The sequence below is a fragment of the Boleophthalmus pectinirostris genome, unplaced genomic scaffold, assembly GCF_026225935.1.
Source record: "Boleophthalmus pectinirostris isolate CB_2022bp ecotype Guang Dong unplaced genomic scaffold, ASM2622593v1 HiC_scaffold_13, whole genome shotgun sequence".
Lineage (NCBI taxonomy): Eukaryota > Metazoa > Chordata > Actinopteri > Gobiiformes > Gobiidae > Boleophthalmus > Boleophthalmus pectinirostris.
Window position 1 is genome coordinate 2,472,083 of NW_026571036.1, and position 19,065 is coordinate 2,491,147.

At 46.1% G+C, this 19,065-nt stretch overlaps 1 protein-coding gene across 1 annotated transcript in view; it reads left to right on the plus strand.

Moving 5' to 3' along the window:
* The window catches only part of LOC110164259 (unconventional myosin-VI-like), a 73,035-nt gene that overhangs the window by 30,289 nt on the left and 23,681 nt on the right, over window positions 1-19,065 (plus strand). The window contains exons 16-19 of the mRNA XM_055149748.1: window positions 1,819-1,983; window positions 3,318-3,398; window positions 9,198-9,378; window positions 15,611-15,755. Of these exons, the coding sequence (XP_055005723.1) occupies window positions 1,819-1,983; window positions 3,318-3,398; window positions 9,198-9,378; window positions 15,611-15,755 (572 nt within the window). The remainder of the gene's footprint in view (window positions 1-1,818; window positions 1,984-3,317; window positions 3,399-9,197; window positions 9,379-15,610; window positions 15,756-19,065) is intronic.

The following is a 19,065-nucleotide window of genomic DNA, read 5'->3' on the forward strand; positions in this document are numbered from 1 at the left end:
AACTCTAACACATATTTAGATCTTCTCCGTGTTCCTTTTATCGACTCTGTTCACGTTTATCGTAAAACATTTGGAAACATTTGGAAACATTTGGAAACATCTGGAAACGATGATGGACGGATGACGGTTTCCGGCGTTGTTCCCGACCAGGAGTGTCGTGGTCCTGGTCTTCTCCCGACGTGAGATATAAAAAAAATAACAAATACTTTTTTTAAAATAGCTAAAACTTAAATGTCAAACAAGAGCGAACCAGGACCAAACCTGGACTGAACCTGGACTAAAACAGGACTAAAACAGGACTGAACCAGGACTAAACCTGGACTAAACCAGGGCTAGACCAGGGCTAAACCTGGACTAAACCAGGGCTAGACCAGGGCTAGAGTAGGGTTAGACAAGGACTAAACCAGGACTAAAACGGGACTAAAACGGGACTAAAACGGGACTAAAACAGGACTGAAGTAGAACAAAACCAGGACTAAAACAGGTCTAAACCAGGGTTAGACCAGGGTTAGACAAGGACTAAAACAGGACTGAACTAGGAATAATCCAGGACTAAAACAGGACTAAAACAGGTCTTAAACAGGACTAAAGTAGGACTATATCAGGACTAAACCAAGACTAAAACAGGACTGAAACAGGACTAAAACAGGACTAAACCAGGACTGAGCTAGGACTAAAACAGGACTAAAACAGGTCTAAAACAGGACTAAAGTAGGACTAAAGTAGGACTATATCAGGACTAATCCAGGACTGAACCAGGACTGAACCAGGACTAAACCAGGACTAAACCAGGTCTAAACCAGGTCTAAACCAGGTCTAAACCAGGTCTAAACCAGGTCTAAACCAGGTCTAAACCAGGACTAAACCAGGACTAAACCAGGACTAAACCAGGACTAAACCAGGTAAACCAGTCTAAACCAGGACTAAACCAGGACTAAACCAGGACTAAACCAGGACTAAACCAGGACTAAACCAGGTCTAAACCAGGTCTAAACCAGGTCTAAACCAGTACTAAACCAGGTCTAAACCAGTACTAAACCAGGGCCTGTGAGTCCTTCTCTACTGTCTTAAAAAAAATCTCTGAATCACAGACTGATGTTAATTATTTTTATTTTATTATTATTATTATTTTCATATTAAAGAATTTGACCAATCACATTTCGGCATCATCTGTTGCCGGGCAGATTCAGAGTCAAAGAAAGTCTGTCTGAGGCCTTCACGATCCAACACAAAATACACGTCCATGAAACTGAGAGGGTCGGTGTGTTGCTCGTGGGCACGGGGGCAGACTCAAACCCCTGACTCTCTGTGTGTTTTTGACAGAACGCGGTGGTGGGAGGGTCGGTGTGTTGCTCAGGGGCACAGGGGCAGACTCAAACCCCTGACCCTCTGTGTGTTTTTGACAGAACGCGGTGGTGGGAGGGTCGGTGTGTTGCTCAGGGGCACGGGGGCAGACTCAAACCCCTGACCCTCTGTGTGTTTTTGACAGAACGCGGTGGTGGGGGGGTCGGTGTGTTGCTCAGGGGCACGGGGGCAGACTCAAACCCCTGACCCTCTGTGTGTTTTTGACAGAACGCGGTGGTGGGAGGGTCGGTGTGTTGCTCAGGGGCACGGGGGCAGACTCAAACCCCTGACCCTCTGGTGTTTTTGACAGAACGCGGTGGTGGGGGGGTCGGTGTGTTGCTCAGGGGCACGGGGGCAGACTCACACCCCTGACCCTCTGGTGTTTTTGACAGAACGCGGTGGTGGGGGGTCGGTGTGTTGCTCAGGGGCACGGGGGCAGACTCAAACCCCTGACCCTCTGTGTGTTTTTGACAGAACGCGGTGGTGGGGGGGTTCGTGTCTCATTACCTCCTGGAAAAGTCTCGGATCTGCACCCAAGGCCCTGAGGAGAGGAACTACCACATCTTCTACAGACTGTGTGCAGGAGCTCCAGAGGACATGAGGGAGAAGCTCCACCTCAAAGCCCCAGACACCTTCAGGGTAAGACCAGGACCAGGACCAGGACCAGGACCAGGACCAGGACTAAACCAGGACCAGGACCAGGACTAAACCAGGACAGGACAAGGACTAGACTAGGACCATCACTGGACCAGGACTGGACCAAGATTAGAGGACCCCCTTATCCTCCAAACAAAATAAATTCAAATTAAACCAGGACTGAACCAGAATTAAATAAGAACTGAACCAATGCAAGACCAGAACTAGACCAGGCCTGAACCAGGATTAAACCAGGTCTAAACCAGGTCTAAACCAGGTCTAAATGTGGTCTAAACCAGGTCCAAACCAGGTCTAAATGTGGTCTAAACCAGGTCTAAACCAGATCTAAACCAGGTCTAAACCAGGTCTAAACCAGGTCTAAATGTGGTCTAAACCAGGTCTAAACCAGGTCTAAACCAGGTCTAAATGTGGTCTAAACCAGGTCTAAACCAGGTCTAAACCAGGTCTAAACCAGGTCTAAACCAGGTCTAAACCAGGTCTAAATGTGGTCTAAACCAGGTCTAAACCAGGTCTAAACCAGGTCTAAACCAGGACTAAACCAGGTCTAAACGTGGTCTTCATCGTGCGTGTCTCTTGTTGTTGTGTCTGTGTGGAGGTTGTGGGTTAGATTCCTGAGCTCTGAAGGCCAAACAGAGGAAAGTGTCGGTGACTCACAGACGCTCGAGTTTAACACAAACATAAAACCAGAGTCAAGGTTTGGACGGAGCCGCGTGGGCAAAGACCTGACAGCAGAACTGAAACTGGACTAAACCAGGACTAATGTCTGGTCTGGTACAGTCTGGTCTGGTCTGGTACAGTCCCATCTGGTCTGGTCTGGTCCGGTCTGGTCTGGTCCGGTCCGGTCTGGTCTGGTCTGGTACAGTCCGGTCTGGTCTGGTCTGGTACAGTCCGGTCTGATCTGGTCTGGTACAGTCTGGTCTGGTCTGGTCTGGTCTGGTACAGTCTGGTACAGTCTGGTACAGTCTGGTCTGGTCCGGTCTGGTCTGGTCTGGTCTGGTCTGGACAGTCCGATCTGGTCTGGTCTGGTCTGGTAAGTCTGGTCTGGTCCGGTAGGTCCGGTCTGGTCTGGTCTGGTACAGTCCGGTCTGGTCTGGTACAGTCCGGTCTGGTCTGGTACAGTCTGGTCTGGTCTGGTCTGGTCTGGTACAGTCTGGTACAGTCTGGTACAGTCTGGTCTGGTCCGGTCTGGTCTGGTACAGTCCGGTCTGGTCTGGTACAGTCTGGTCTGGTCTGGTCTGGTACAGTCTGGTCTGGTCCGGTCTGGTCTGGTCTGGTCTGGTTGTTTTCATCTGTTCTTGTGTTTGTTTGTTTTTCAGTACCTGAACAAAGGCTGCACCAGATTCTTCGCCTCCAAAGAAACCGACAAACAGATTCCACAAAACCGCAAGAGTCCAGAGGTGAGGGAGGGCATCTGACACAAACTGACACGAACTGACTCACGGGAGGGCATCTGACACAAATCTGACTCAATCTGACACAAACTGACACAAACAAAAGAGGGCATCTGACTGTTTGACGCTTTTGACTAAAGGAGGACTGAACCAGGACTAAACCAGGTCTAAACCAGGTCTAAACCAGGACTAGACCAGGACTAAACCAGGTCTAAACCAGGTCTTAACCAGGTCTAAACCAGGTCTAAACCAGGTCTAAACCAGGACTAAACCAGGACTAGACCAGGACTAGACCAGGACTTCATCAGAAACTTTCCGATTCCAAAAGAGAAAATCCTGGAGTTTGAAATGAGTTTTTAAAATGAGTCTCTTGAGTTCACAAACTCGTCTCACTTCGTCTGATTTCACAGAAAAACGATCTTTTTCAAAACTCATATCCCGCGTTTGTCGCCTCGGAGACGGAGATCGATCCTGCGCGGCGGCGGCGGCGGCGGCAGCCTCCCTCCCCCGGGCGCCGCGACACCACAACACCACGACACCGCGACACCATGACACCACGACACCGCGGCACCGCTCTGTCTGCGGCGCTCGGCACATTTAAACCTCCTGTCAGAGCCCGAGACCCGCACAGCTCTAAAACTCTAAAACTCTAAAACTCTGAACCTCTGAATCTGAGCCGGGTTAGGGTCTGGGTCTGGGCCGGGGCCGGGGCCGGGGTCTGGGTCTGGGTCTGGGCCGGGGTCTGGGGCAGGACTCTGACAGGAAACCGCAGGGAGCTCCAGGTGCCACAGGGGGGCGCATTGTTGACCTCACCTGCCTGTCCTCGTCAGAGTGACGTGTGTTTGTGCTGCGGAAAAGGACAAAATTTAAGACATAATGAAAGAAAATGACTTAAAAATAGAGAAATGTTCTGTTTGTGCAACGACTCTTAAAACGACCTCTAGACGAGAAAGAACCTGAAAATAAATTCTCAGATGCCACATTCTAGATACATTGCTTTAAATCTGCTAAATTGTAGATTAAATGCTTTTAATTTGGTTAAATTCTAGATTAATTACTTGAAATTCTGCCAAATTCTAGATAAAATTATTTAAATTCTGCCAAATTCTACATAAATAGCTGTAAATTCTGCCAAATTGTAGATAAATTACTTAAAACTTTCCCAAATTCAATAAAATGTTTTTAATTCTGCCCAATTCTAGATACATTTTTTTTTAATTCTACCAAATTCTAGATAAATTGCTTTAAATTCTGCTAAATTGTAGACACATTACTTAAAATTTTTCCAAATTCTAGATTAAATGCTTTTAATTTGGCTAAATTCTAGATTAATTACTTTAATTCTGCCAAATTCTAGATAAAATTATTTAAATTCTGCTAAATTCTAGATAAATTTAAAAAAAAATCTGCCAAATTCTAGATAAATGTCTTTAGATTTAGTTAAATTCTAGATACATTGCTGTAAATTCTGTCAAAGTCTAGATATAATTGCTTTAAATTCTGCCAAATTCTAGATAAAATTATTTAAATTCTGCCAAATTCTAGATAAAATTATTTAAATTCTGCTAAATTGTAGATAATAAAAAAAAAATCTGCCAAATTCTAGATAAATGTCTTTAGATTTAGCTAAATTCTAGATAAATTGCTGTAAATTCTGTCAAAGTCTAGATATATTGCTTTAAATTCTGCCAAATTCTAGATAAAATTATTTAAATTCTGCCAAATTCTAGATACATTTTTTAAAAATCTGCCAAATCTAGATAAATTGCTTTAGATTCTGCCAAATTGTAGATAAAATTATTTAAATTCTGCCAAATTCTAGATAAAATTATTTAAATTCTGCCAAATTCTAGATACATTTTTTAAAAATCTGCCAAATCTAGATAAATTGCTTTAGATTCTGCCAAATTGTAGATAAAATGCTTTAAATTTGGCTAAATTCTAGATAAATTGACTTAAAACCAGTTTATGATCAGTGTTCATGACCTGATAATAAATTCTCAGATGTTAAATTGTAGATAGAAAATCTTAAATCAGTCTGACCTGATGTTAGTTCGTTCATGCTCATTATAAACTGGTTTTAAGTTTGTTTATCGAGAATTTAACAGAATTTAAAGCATTTTATCTAGAATTTGGCATCTGAGAATTTATTATCAGGCCATGAACACTTTCTAAGTCTGTTTATCTCAAACTGAGCATCTGTAAATATTTCCAGCCCTGAGACTTTTTCATTCTCGTCTCGACGTCGATTATTTTAAAAGAACTTGTCCAGTAAAATGATTTTGCCACATGGACAGAACATTTCAACACTTTAAAGTCATTTTCTGATGGAGAAAATGTAAGATATAAACATTTAATTCTGTCAGTCTGTCCCAGGGCAGATGTGGCCACAGCTGCAGCTCCACCTCAGAGTCTGGAGAAAACAAAAACTGAACCGTAAACTGAACTTTAAACTGAACTTTAAACTGAACTTTAAACTGAACTTTAAACTGTTAAAGAGTCTTTGGGCCTGAAAGGAACAACGAGTCATTCACTGATTTAATATACAACTCCTGAACCAGGACTAAACCAGGACTAAACCAGGACTAAACCAGGACTAAACCAGGACTAAACCAGGACTAAACCAGGACTAAACCAGGACTAAACCAGGACTAAAAACTAAACCAGGACTAAACCAGGACTAAACAAGGACTGAACCAGGACTAAAACAGAACCAATCCACAACAACAAACCAACAGACCTGGAGTTGTGTTTTTTTGTTTTTTTTGTTTCATTCACTTTTCTCTTCAAACACAAAACACTCTGTTCCACCTTGTGATGTCATGCTGTGATACGGGACGTGCTCCACTGCGTTTTTAAACTCCACACACCTTCACGACCTTCACTTTTGGATCGTTTCAGCCACTGGAATCGCCATTTTATTTTTGACTTCTGAATTAAAAATAAAAGCAGCTGTTCACTTGAAAACGACCACTTGATGACATCACGAGGTGGACCAGAGCGTTTAGAGGTTTAGAGATTTAGACAGACTAAAAATAAAGGATTAAAAAACATAAAAAACCAAAACTCCAGGTCTGTTTTTGAGGTCGGGTCTGGGAGATTTTGTGGTTCTGATTTTCTCGTTCGGTTTTTAAAAAAATCCGTCACAGTGAAAATAAAATATTCGGAGGATTTTTGTTGCGTTGGTGTTTTTATTTTTTAATAAACTCAAACGGTTTCGAAAAGCGCCGCACGGAGACGGAAAACAATAAAACAACACAAAAGAAATAAACGGTGGATTTGATCTCGGTCGTCCCAGAACAATAAAAACAACAACAACAACGACGACGACGAGAGTCTGAGCAGAAGAAGAAGAAGAAGAAGAAGAAGAAGAGACTGGACCAGGACTAAACCAGGACTAAACCAGGACTGAACCAAAGACTGGACCAGGACTAGACCAGGACTAGACCAGGACTAAAACAGGACTAGACCAGGACTAAACCAGGACTAGACCAGGACTAAACCAGGACTAAAACAGGACTAGACCAGGACTAGACCAGGACTAAAACAGGACTAAACCAGGACTAGACCAGGACTAAACAGGACTAAACCAGGACTAGGACTAAACCAGGACTAAACCAGGACTAAAGGACTAAACAGGACTAGACCAGGACTAAACCAGGACTGAAACCAGGAAAGACTAGGACCAGGACTAAACCAGGACTAAACCAGGACTAACCAAACTGGACCAGGACTAAGACCAGGACTAGACCAGGACTGAACCAAAGACTGGAAAACCAGGACTAAACCAGGACTAAACCAGGACTGAACCAAAGGACTGGACCAGGACTAGGACCAGGACTAGACCAGGACTAAACCAGGACTAAACCAGGACTGAACCAAAGGACTGGACCAGGACTAAACCAGGACTAAACCAGGTCTAAACTGAACCAGGAAGACTGGAAACCAGGACTAGACCAGGACTAGACCAGGACTAAACAGGACTAAAACAGGAACTAGACCAGGACTAAACCAGGACTAGGACCAGGACTAAACCAGGACTGAACCAGGACTAAAACAGGACTAAAACAGGACTAGACAGGGACTAAACCAGGACTAGACCAGGACTAGACCAGGACTAACCAGGACTAAACCAGGACTAAACCAGGTCTAAACCAGGATTAAACCAAGACTAAAACCAGGACTAAATCCGGATTAAAACCAGGTCTAAACCAGGATTACACCATGACTAAACCAGGTCTAAACCAGGGCTAAACCAGGACTAAACCAGGACTAAAACCAGGACTAGACCAGGACTAAAACAGGACTAAACAGGACTAAACCAGGACTAACTAAACCAGGACTAACCAGGACTAAACCAGGACTAAACCAGGACTAGACCAGGACTAAAACAGGACTAGACCAGGACTAGACCAGGACTAGACCAGGACTAAACCAGGACTAAACCAGGACTAAACCAGGACTAAACCAGGACTAAAACCAGGTTAAACCAGGTCTAAACAGGACTAGACCAGGACTAGACCAGGACTAGACCAGGACTAAAACAGGGACTAACCAGGACTAAACCAGGACTAAACCAGGACTAAACCAGGACTAAACCAGGACTAAACCAGGTCTAAGACTAACAGGACTAAACCAGGACTAGACCAGGACTAAAACAGGACTAGACCAGGACTAAAACAGGACTAAAACAGGACTAGACCAGGACTAGACCAGGAAACTAACCAGGACTAAACCAGGTCTAAACCAGGTCTAAACCAGGACTAGACCAGGACTAGACCAGGACTAAAACAGGACTAAAACAGGACTAGACCAGGACTAGACCAGGACTAAACCAGGACTAAACCAGGGCTAAACCAGGACTAAACCAGGACTAGACCAAGTACATTTCAAATACTTTTTTTCCCCATAGACAGATAATACTCCCTACAACTGTACAACAACTCACACTTATGTAAAATGTTCTTGTTTCTTCTCCTCATGTTCTCCTCATGTTCTCCTCATGTTCTCCTCATGTTCTCCTCATGTTCTCCTCATGTTCTCCTCATGTTCTCATGTTCTCGTGGTTCTCCTCATGTTCTCCTCATGTTCTCCTCATGTTCTCCTCATGTTCTCCTCATGTTCTCCTCATGTTCTCCTCATGTTCTCCTCATGTTCTCCTCATGTTCTCGTGGTTCTCCTCATGTTCTCCTCATGTGGTTCTCCTCATGTTCTCCTCATGTTCTCCTCATGTTCTCGTGGTTCTCTCATGTTCTCCTCTCCTCATGTTCTCGTGGTTCTCCTCATGTTCTCTCATGTGTTCTCCTCATGTTCTCCTCATGTGGTTCTCCTCATGTTCTCTCCTCATGTTCTCCTCATGTTCTCCTCATGTTCTCCTCATGTTCTCATGTTCTCGTGTTCTCCTCATGTTCTCCTCATGTTCTCCTCATGTTCTCGTGGTTCTCCTCATGTTCTCGTGGTTCTCCTCATGTTCTCCTCATGTTCTCGTGGTTCTCCTCATGTTCTCCTCATGTTCTCCTCATGTTCTCGTGGTTCTCCTCATGTTCTCCTCATGTTCTCCTCATGTTCTCGTGGTTCTCCTCATGTTCTCCTCATGTTCTCCTCATGTTCTCGTGTTCTCCTCATGTTCTCCTCATGTTCTCCTCATGTTCTCCTCATGTTCTCGTGTTCTCCTCATGTTCTCCTCATGTTCTCCTCATGTTCTCCTGTTCTCATGTTCTCCTCATGTTCTCCTCATGTTCTCCTCATGTTCTCCTCGTGGTTCTCCTCATGTTCTCCTCATGTTCTCCTGTGGTTCTCCTGCAGCACGTGAAGAGCGGTCCGTTGAAGGATCCTCTCCTGGACGATCGTCTGGATTTTAACCGGATGAGCGACGCCATGAAGAAGATCGGCCTGGACCAATCAGAGAAGCTGGATCTGTTCAGGACGGTGGCGGGCGTCATGCACCTGGGCAACGTCGACTTCGAGGAGGCGGGCAGTACTTCAGGTGTGTACAAATACTACAAATACTACAAGTACTATTACTGCACCTGGGCAACGTCGACTTCGAGGAGGCGGGCAGTACTTCAGGTGTGTACAAATACTACAAATACTACAAGTACTACTACTACAAGTACTATTACTGCACCTGGGCAACGTCGACTTCGAGGAGGCGGGCAGTACTTCAGGTGTGTACAAATACTACAAATACTACAAGTACTACTACTGCAAGTACTATTACTGCACCTGGGCAACGTCGACTTCCAGGAGGCGGGCAGTACTTCAGGTGTGTACAAATACTACAAATACTACAAGTACTACTACTACAAGTACTATTACTGCACCTGGGCAACGTCGACTTCCAGGAGGCGGGCAGTACTTCAGGTGTGTACAAATACTACAACTGCAAATACCATTACTGCAAATACTAGTAGAAATGACTCAGACGCAGTGGGTCACATCACAAAATATTACAACCTTCAGTTTAATAGAAAAAACACACGTCCAGGTCATGTGACGTCAGAACGTTGGGGTCAGAAGTTGAAAAAGCTGAAGTTTTAGCGTCAGACGCGTCACATCAGCCAATCAGAGACGAGTTTGCAGGAACGAAGCGACGTTATTACCCAGAGGAGAAAAAAGAAAAACCCACAAACACCAGAAGAAGAAACTCTCCACCGTGAACTCAAATGAAAAGGCTCCAAATCGAGACGTCGAGGGCGTTTTTACTCTCTGGTCTGAACGTGGCTTAAAAGAGCACGACGTCACCCACAGAGTTCAGCTCAAATGAAGCTCATTGAGGCCAGCGCTTCTCGTGGCAAATCTACAGCTGGAGGTTTTATTTAGAAATCCAGATGCACAATCAACGCCCCGTCCCCGCCCACACTGTTGTCTGAGCAACGCTGTCAATCAAACCTGTTTCTACCACTGCAGGAGTGACGTCACAGAAAGAAGGCGTCTGATTGGTCAGTTATTCATGTCCTCTCTCGTTTTCTGCCTCGCTCCGGCCTCGCTCCGGCCTCGCTCCGCCCTCGCTCCGCCCTCGCTCCGCCCTCGCTCCGCCCTCGCTCCGGCCTCGCTCCGCCCTCGCTCCGCCCTCGCTCTCCGGCCTCGCTCCGGCCTCGCTCCGCCTCGCTCCGGCCTCGCTCCGGCCTCGCTCCGGCCTCGCTCGCCTCGCTCCGCCCTCGCTCCGGCCTCGCTCCGCCTCGCTCCGCCCTCGCTCCGGCCTCGCTCCGGCCTCGGGGACGTGTAAACCTGTTCTTCTAACTGTTCTCCTCAGATCTTCTCTCGTGTTAAAGTCGTTTCTCTTCATGTTCGTCTGAAGTCGTGTTCGTGTTTGAGGAATCGTTACTCATTTATTTTTAATTCTAGAGCAAACGCCAGCGCCGTATGTCTGATTTATAATCACACTGTGCTGCTTTAGACCTGGTTTAGTCCTGGTTTAGACCTGGTTTAGTCCTGGTTTAGTCCTGGTTTAGTCCTGGTTTAGACCTGGTTTAGTCCTGGTTTAGTCCTGGTTTAGACCTGGTTTATCCTGGTTTAGACCTGGTTTAGTCCTGGTTTAGTCCTGGTTTAGTCCTGGTTTAGACCTGGTTTAGTCCTGGTTTTGTCCTGGTTTAGTCCTGGTTTAGACCTGGTTTAGTCCTGGTTTAGACCTGGTTTAGTCCTGGTTAGTCTGGTTTAGTCCTGGTTTAGTCTGGTTTAGACCTGGTTTAGTCCTGGTTTAGTCTGGTTTAGCAGTCCTGGTTTAGTCCTGGTTTAGACCTGGTTTAGTCCTGGTTTAGACTGGTTTAGTCCTGGTTTAGTCCTGGTTTAGACCTGGTTTAGTCCTGGTTTAGTCCTGGTTTAGTCCTGGTTTAGTTCCGTCCCCTGGGGCAGTATCAGAGCGCTCAGTTGGAGTCCACTTAAACACTTCTCTCATCTCAGCAGGACGCCTCTCTCCTCCTCTTCATCCCTCTCTCCTCCTCTTCATCCCTCTCTCCTCCTCTTCATCCCTCTCTCCTCCTCTTCATCCCTCTCTCCTCCTCTCTTTTCCTCCCTCTCTTTTCCTCTCTTTCCTCTTTCCTCTCTCCTCCCTCGCTCCGCGGGGGGCGTCTTTCACACTAAATGCAGACTTCATGTAACCAGGGTCAAAAAGGATTAAAAAGAAACTACAACCCCCATGTAACCGTTTAGTCCTGGTTTAGACCTGGTTTAGACCTGGTTTAGACCTGGTTTAGACCTGGTTTAGACCTGGTTTAGTCCTGGTTTAGACCTGGTTTAGTGGTTTAGTCCTGGTTTAGACCTGGTTTAGACCTGGTTTAGACCTGGTTTAGACCTGGTTTAGACCTGGTTTAGACCTGGTTTAGTCCTGGTTTAGACCTGGTTTAGTCCTGGTTTAATCCTGGTTTAGTCCTGGTTTAGTCCTAGTTTAGACCTGCTTTAGTCCTGGTTTAGACCTGGTTTAGTCCTGGTTTAGTCCTGGTTTAGTCCTGGTTTAGACCTGGTTTAGTCCTGGTTTAGTCCTGGTTTAGTCCTGGTTTAGACCTGCTTTAGTCCTGGTTTAGACCTGGTTTAGTCCTGGTTTAGTCCTGGTTTAGACCCTGGTTTAGTCCTGGTTTAGTCCTGGTTTAGACCTGGTTTAGACCTGGTTTAGACCTGGTTTAGTTTAGACCTGGTTCAGTCCTGGTTTAGTCCTGATTTAGTCCAGGTTTAGACCTGGTTTAGTCCAGGTTTAGACCTGTTTTAGTCCTGGTTTAGTCCTGGTTTAGACCTGGTTTAGTCCTGGTTTAGTCCTGGTTTAGTCCTGGTTTAGACCTGGTTTAGTCCTGGTTTAGTCCTGGTTTAGACCTGGTTTAGACCTGGTTTAGTCTGGTTTAGACCTGGTTTAGACCTGGTTTAGTCCTGGTTTAGACCTGGTTTAGACCTGGTTTAGTCCTGGTTTAGACCTGGTTTAGTCCTGGTTTAGACCTGGTTTAGTCCTGGTTTAGTCCTGGTTTAGTCCTGGTTTACCTGTTTAGACCTGGTTTAGACCTTGGTTTAGACCTGGTTTAGTCCTGGTTTACCTGGTTTAGACCTGGTTTAGTCCTGGTTTAGACCTGGTTTAGTCCTGGTTTAGTCCTGGTTTAGATCCTGGTTTTAGTCCTGGTTTAGACCTGGTTTAGACCTGGTTTAGTCCTGGTTTAGACCTGGTTTAGACCTGGTTTAGTCCTGGTTTAGACCTGGTTTAGTGGTTTAGACCTGGTTTAGTCCTGGTTTAGTCCTGGTTTTAGTCCTGGTTTAGTCCTGGTTTAGTCCTGGTTTAGACCTGGTTTAGACCTGGTTTAGACCTGGTTTAGTCCTGGTTTAGTCCTGGTTTAGACCTGGTTTAGACCTGGTTTAGACCTGGTTTAGACCTGGTTTAGTCCTGGTTTAGACCTGGTTTAGTCCTGGTTTAGACCTGGTTTAGTCCTGGTTTAGTCCTGGTTTAGTCCTGGTTTAGACCTGGTTCCTGGTTTAGACCTGGTTTAGTCCTGGTTTAGACCTGGTTTAGACCTGGTTTAGACTGGTTTAGACCTGGTTTTAGTCCTGGTTTAGTCCTGGTTTAGTCCTGTTTAGTCCTGGTTTAGACCTGGTTTAGACCTGGTTTAGACCTGGTTTAGTCCTGGTTTAGACCTGGTTTAGACCTGGTTTAGTCCTGGTTTAGACCTGGTTTAGACCTGGTTTAGTCCTGGTTTAGTCCTGGTTTACCTGGTTTAGACCTGGTTTAGACCTGGTTTAGTCCTGGTTTAGACTGGTTTAGACTGGTTTAGTCCTGGTTTAGACCTGGTTTAGACCTGGTTTGTGGACGTGTGGGAGTTTGTCCTTCAGACTTTTACCTTTTTTGGAAATAAGTAAAAACAGATCATTGTTTCCATGGTGACCACCTGACAACAGCTCTGACAAACGATTCACCTAAAACAATTCACCTCAAACGATTCTTCTCAAACGATTCTTCTCAAACGATTCCTGATGATTCCTCTCACACTGTTACTCTGTCAAATGGTTCCTCCCCCTGGGTTTTGTCTGTCAGGCTCGTTTTCTCCTAACGTCAGACTCACATTCAGATAATTGCCCAGTGTTTAGTCTGTCAGGCTCGTCGCTCTCGTCACATCACATGGAGAAGTTCAGAGGAGCCGATGCTCACGGAACATCAGATCTGAACGTCAATCCAGGATGGAGCCGTGGTGTTTTCTGTGACTTGTGCTCGTTGGAGTGTCGCGCGTTATCGCCTGAACACTGACCTCGCGCCGCAAAACATGTGACAACAGAAACCTGCAGTTCCGACCAATCAGAGTGTGAGCTTTGAGAGCGGAGCGAGAAGAGCGAGGGCGAGTCTAACAAAACTTTAGGAGCTTTGAGGATTAAAAAATTCTAAAAAAGTTCATATTTACTGCGTTTACATGAACATCAGTTTCCTACGGAAGAGGGGTCATAACAAACGCAAACGCCGCAACAAATACAAATGTGCCAGCACGTTAAAAAGCCACAACACGTTAAAAAGCCACAACACGTTAAAAAGCCACAACACGTTAAAAAGCCACAACACGTTAAAAAGCCACAACACGTTAAAAAGCCACAGCACGTTAAAAAGCCACAACACGTTAAAAAGCCACAACACGTTAAAAAGCCACAACACGTTAAAAAGCCACAACACGTTAAAAAGCCACAACACGTTAAAAAGCCACAACACGTTAAAAAGCCACAACGGAAGTGACCGCGAAACAAATAACGATAAAACAATAAATTACTTTTACTTACGTTTCCAACTTCCTTTACTTTTCACGTTGTAGTTCTTCTTCTTCACTCGCCGCTTGATCGGTCCGTCGGAAAATAGAGTCCCGCGGTCATTCAAAAAGTAACTGTAACCGAATACAGTTACTCATCATTTGTACTCTGATTACATAACTCGGGTACATGTAATCTGTTACTCCCAACACTGGTTATGGATCTGTGATTTATGTGGACAGTTTAAGGCAGAAGTGTCAGACTCAAACTCACAGACGCCAAAATGAAAAACTGGGATTTAGTCTTGGGCCAAACTAAATATTTATTGAAACATTTCACCATCATCTGCAGGTTTTCTCTGTCATGTTAAACCTTTTCTTATTCAAATAAATATTTAATCATAGTTTTGCTTAAAGCAAAACATAAAATAATAACAACATTTTAAATAAATCATGTGTCTGTAGTCGATCTGTGTGCGTCTGCAGCTCGAAAACATGTTTGATTTGATCTCACGGGACAAATATAATTATATCACGGGCTAAATTTGGCCCCCGGGCCTGAGTTTGAAAAATCTGTTTTATGGGTCTCACGTTATTGTCTCCCTGGTTCTTGTCTCTCAGGCTCTTCTTCTTTAACATGTCGTGTGTTTTTCTCCCTGTTCTTTGTCTGTCAGGCGGCTGTGCTCTTCTGTTTAACATGTCGCAAAAAAATTAAAAATAAAAACAAAAAAATTAAATTAAATTAAATAAAAAAACAAAACAAAAACAAAAAAAACAGAAAGAAAAGGATAAAAATAAATAAATAAATAAATAAATATAAGATAAAATAAAAAAAATAAAATAAATAAAAAGAACAGAAAAATAAAAAAAATAATAAAACAAAACAATAAATAAATTAAAAAAGAAAAACATGTCATGAATTTTTCCCTGTTCCTTGTCTGTCAGGCGGCTGTGCTCTTGTGTTTAACATGTCGTGTGTTTTTCCCTGTTCCTTGTCTGTCAGGCGGCTGTGCTCTTGTGTTTAACATGTCGTGTGTTTTTCCCTGTTCCTTGTCTGTCAGGCGGCTGTGCTCTTGTGTTTAACATGTCGTGTGTTTTTCCCCTGTTCCTTGTCTGTCAGGCGGCTGTGCTCTTGTGTTTAACATGTCGTGTGTTTTTCCCTGTTCCTTGTCTGTCAGGCGGCTGTGCTCTTGTGTTTAACATGTCGTGTGTTTTTCCCTGTTCCTTGTCTGTCAGGCGGCTGTGCTCTTCTTTAACATGTCGTGTGTTTCTCCCTGTTCCTTGTCTGTCAGGCGGCTGTGCTCTTCTTTTAACATGTCGTGTGTTTCTCCTGTTCCTTGTCTGTCAGGCGGCTGTGCTCTTCTTTAACATGTCGTGTGTTTCTCCCTGTTCCTTGTCTGTCAGGCGGCTGTGCTCTTGTGTTTAACATGTCGTGTGTTTTTCCCTGTTCCTTGTCTGTCAGGTGGCTGTGCTCTTCTTTAACATGTCGTGTGTTTCTCCCTGTTCCTTGTCTGTCAGGCGGCTGTGCGATCCGTCACCAGAGCAGTGAGTCGGTGTCGTTCTGTGCCGAGCTCTTGGGTCTGGAGCAGGACGACCTCAGGGTCAGTCTGACCTCCAGAGTCATGCTGACCACAGCAGGGGGCGCCAAAGGGACCGTCATCAAGTGAGTACTGGGATCTGTGTCAGATGCCCTTCCCGTGATCTGAACCGGGACTGAACCGGGACTGAACCGGGACCGGGACTAAACCTGGACTAAACCTGGACTAAACCTGGACTAAACCTGGACTAAACCTGGACTAAACCAGGAGTAAACCAGGACTAAACTCGGACTAAACCAGGACTAAGCATGGTCTAAACCAGGACTACACTAGGACTAAACTAAGACTAAACCAAGTCTAAACCAGGACTGAACCACTCAGACTAATCAAGGACGAAAGTGTCAGATGCCCTCCCCGTGTGTGTCAGGTGCCCTCCCCGTGTGTGTCAGGTGCCCTCCTCCCCGTGTGTGTCAGGTGCCCTCCCTCCCCGTGTGTGTGGTGCCCTCAGTGTGTCCCTCCCTCCCCGTGTGTGTCAGGTGCCCTCCTGTGTCAGGTCCCCGTGTGTGTCAGGTGCAGGTGCCCTCCCTCCCCGTGTGTGTCAGGTGCCCTCCCCTCCCCGTCAGTGCCCGTGTGTGTCAGGTGCCCTCCCCCGTGTGTGTCAGGTGTGAGGTGGCCTCCCCGTGTGTGTCAGTGTGTGTGTCAGGTGCCCTCCCGTGTGTGTCAGGTCCCTCCCTCCCCGTGTGTGGTCAGGTGCCCCTCCCTCCCTGTGTGTGTGTCAGGTGCCCTCCCCGTGTGTGTGTCAGGTGTGTGTGTCCTCCCCGTGTGTGTCAGGTGCCCTCCCCGTGTGTGTCAGGTGCCCTGTGTGTCAGGTGCCCTCCCTCCCCGTGTGTGTCAGGTGGCCCTCCCCGTGTGTCAGTCAGTGTGGCCCTCCCGTGTGTCCCGTGTGTGTCAGGTGCCCTCCTCCCCGTGTGTGTTCAGGTGCCCGTGTGTGTCAGGTGCCCTCCTCCCCTCGTGTGTGTCAGGTGCCCTCCCCGTGTGTGTCAGGTGCCCTCCTCCCCGTGTGTGTCAGGTGCCCTCCCCGTGTGTGTGACTTTCATGTTTAATCAGTTGTTGTTCCGTCTGTTTCCTTCGGGGGGCGACACAGTCACACGTCTCAGGTTAATGTGAAATTTGTCCTTAAACGTCTCACAGGAATAAAACCAGGTCTAAACCAGGTCTAAACCAAACCAGGACTAAACCAGGACTAAACCAGGTCTAAACCAGGTCTAAACCAGGTCTAAACCAGGACTAAACCAGGACTAAACCAGGAAACCAGGTCTAAACCAGGACTAAACCAGGTCTAAACCAGGACTCTAAACCAGGACTAAACCAGGACTAAACCAGGTAAACCAGGTCTAAACCAGGTCTAAACCAGGACTAAACAACCAGGTCTAAACCAGGAAAACCAGGTCTAAACCAGGTAAACCAGGTAAACCAGGTCTAAACAGGTCTAAACCAGGTAAACCAGGTCTAAACCAGGACTAAACCAGGTCTAAACCAGGACTAAACCAGGTCTAAACGGTCCAGGACTAAACCAGGTCTAAACCAGGAAACCAGGACTCTAAACCAGGTCTAAACCAGGACTGAGGGACATATGTTGAAGATGATGGAGAGATTAAAGCTCTAATCAGGGACATGTCCTCAAACTCATCTGCAGGATCATAACAAACACTCCTCCTCTCTCTCTCTCTCTCTCTCTCTCTCTCTCTCTCTCTCTCTCTCTCTCTCCTCCTCTGCATCCCTCCTTCACTCTCTCTGTCTTCATCTTTCTCTTTTTCCCCTCCTCAATCTTTTCCTCTTCTCCTCTTCTTTCTTTCTCTGCTTTTCTCTTTCTCTTTCTTTCCTCCTCTATCCCTCTTTCTCTCTTCTTTCTTCTTTCTTTCTTTCTTTCTCTACGTTCCTCTCTTTCTTTCCTCTTCTCTCTCCTCTTTTTCCCCTCTATCTCTCTGTCCCTCTTCCCTCTCTCCTCCCCTCCTCCAATCTTTATCCTCCTTTCCTGCTCTCTCCTCCCTCCATCCATCTCTCTACCCCTCTTTCTCTCTCTCTCTCTCCTTCTCCTCCCTCTCTCTATCCTCTTCTTCCCCTCCTCCACATCTCCCTCTCTCCTCTCCTCCTCGATCCATCTCTCCCTCCCATCCCCCTCTCCTCTCTTTCCTCTGTCTCTCCCTTCTTCTCTCTCCTCCCCTCCTACGCTCCCTGTCCCCATCCCCCTCTCATCTCCTCCCTCCTCCACTTTTTCTCCCCCTCTTTTCTCTCTTTTTCTCCCTCTCTCTCTCTCTCTCTCTCTCTCCCTCTCTCCGTCTCTGTCGCTTTCTTCTCTTTCTCTTTCTTTCTCTCTCTTCTCTCTCTTTTCTCTCTCCCTCCCTCCTTCTCTTCTCTCTCTCTTTCTACCTCTCCCGCTCTTCTCTCTCCTCCCTCCCTCCTACTCTTCTTTCTCTTCTCTCCCTCTTTTCTTTTTCCCCTCTCCTCATCCCTCTCTCTCTTTTCTCTCTCTCTCTACCTCTCTCCTCTCCCTCTCCTCTCCCTCTCTTCTCTCTTTCTCTTTCTTTCTCTCTCTTCTGTCTCTCTCTCTTCCGCTCCTCTCTTCCTTTCTCTCTCCTCTCTTCTCTCTTTCTTTCTCTCTCTCTCTTCTCTCTCTCTCCCTCTCTCTCTCTTTTTTCTCTCTCTCTCCTTCTCTCTCTCCCTCTCTTCTCTCTTTCTCTTCCTTTCTCTCTCTTCTCTCTCTCTCTCTCCCTCTCTCTCTCTTTTCTCTCTCTCTCTTCTCTCTCCTCTCTCTCTCTTTTCTCTCTCTCTCTCTCTCTCTCTCTCTCTCTCCCTCTCTCTCTCCCTCTCTTCTCTCTTTCTTTCTGTCTTCTGTCTCTCTCTCTCCCTCTCTCTTTTCTCTCTCTCTCCCTCTCTTCTCTCCCTCTCTCTCTCCCCCTCTCTTCTCTCTTTCTCTTTCTTTCTCTCTCTTCTGTCTCTCCCTCTCCTCTTCTCTCCCTCTCTGTTTCGTTCTCTCTCTCTCATCTCCCCCTCTTCTCTCCGTCTCTCTCCTCTCTCTCTCCTCCTTTGCTCTTCTTTCTTTCTTCCTCTCCCTCTCTTCTACTCTCTCCCCCTCCTCCCTCTTTCCTCTTCATTCCCTCTTTTTCCCCTCTACCTCTCTGTCGCTCTTCTCTCTCCCTCTCTCCTCTCCTCCCCTTATCCATCTCTCTCTCTTTCTCTCTCCCTTCCTCTCTATCCTCCTCTTCCTCCTCTCCTACGCTCCCTGTCCCCTTCTCTCCTCCCTCCATCTTTCTCTCTCTTGTCTCTTTCTCCGTGTCTCTGTCTCTCTCTCTCTCTCTCTCTCTCTCTCTCTCTCTCTCTCTCTCTCTCTCTCCCTCTCTCTCTCCTCCCTCTCTCTCTCTCTCTCTCTCTCTC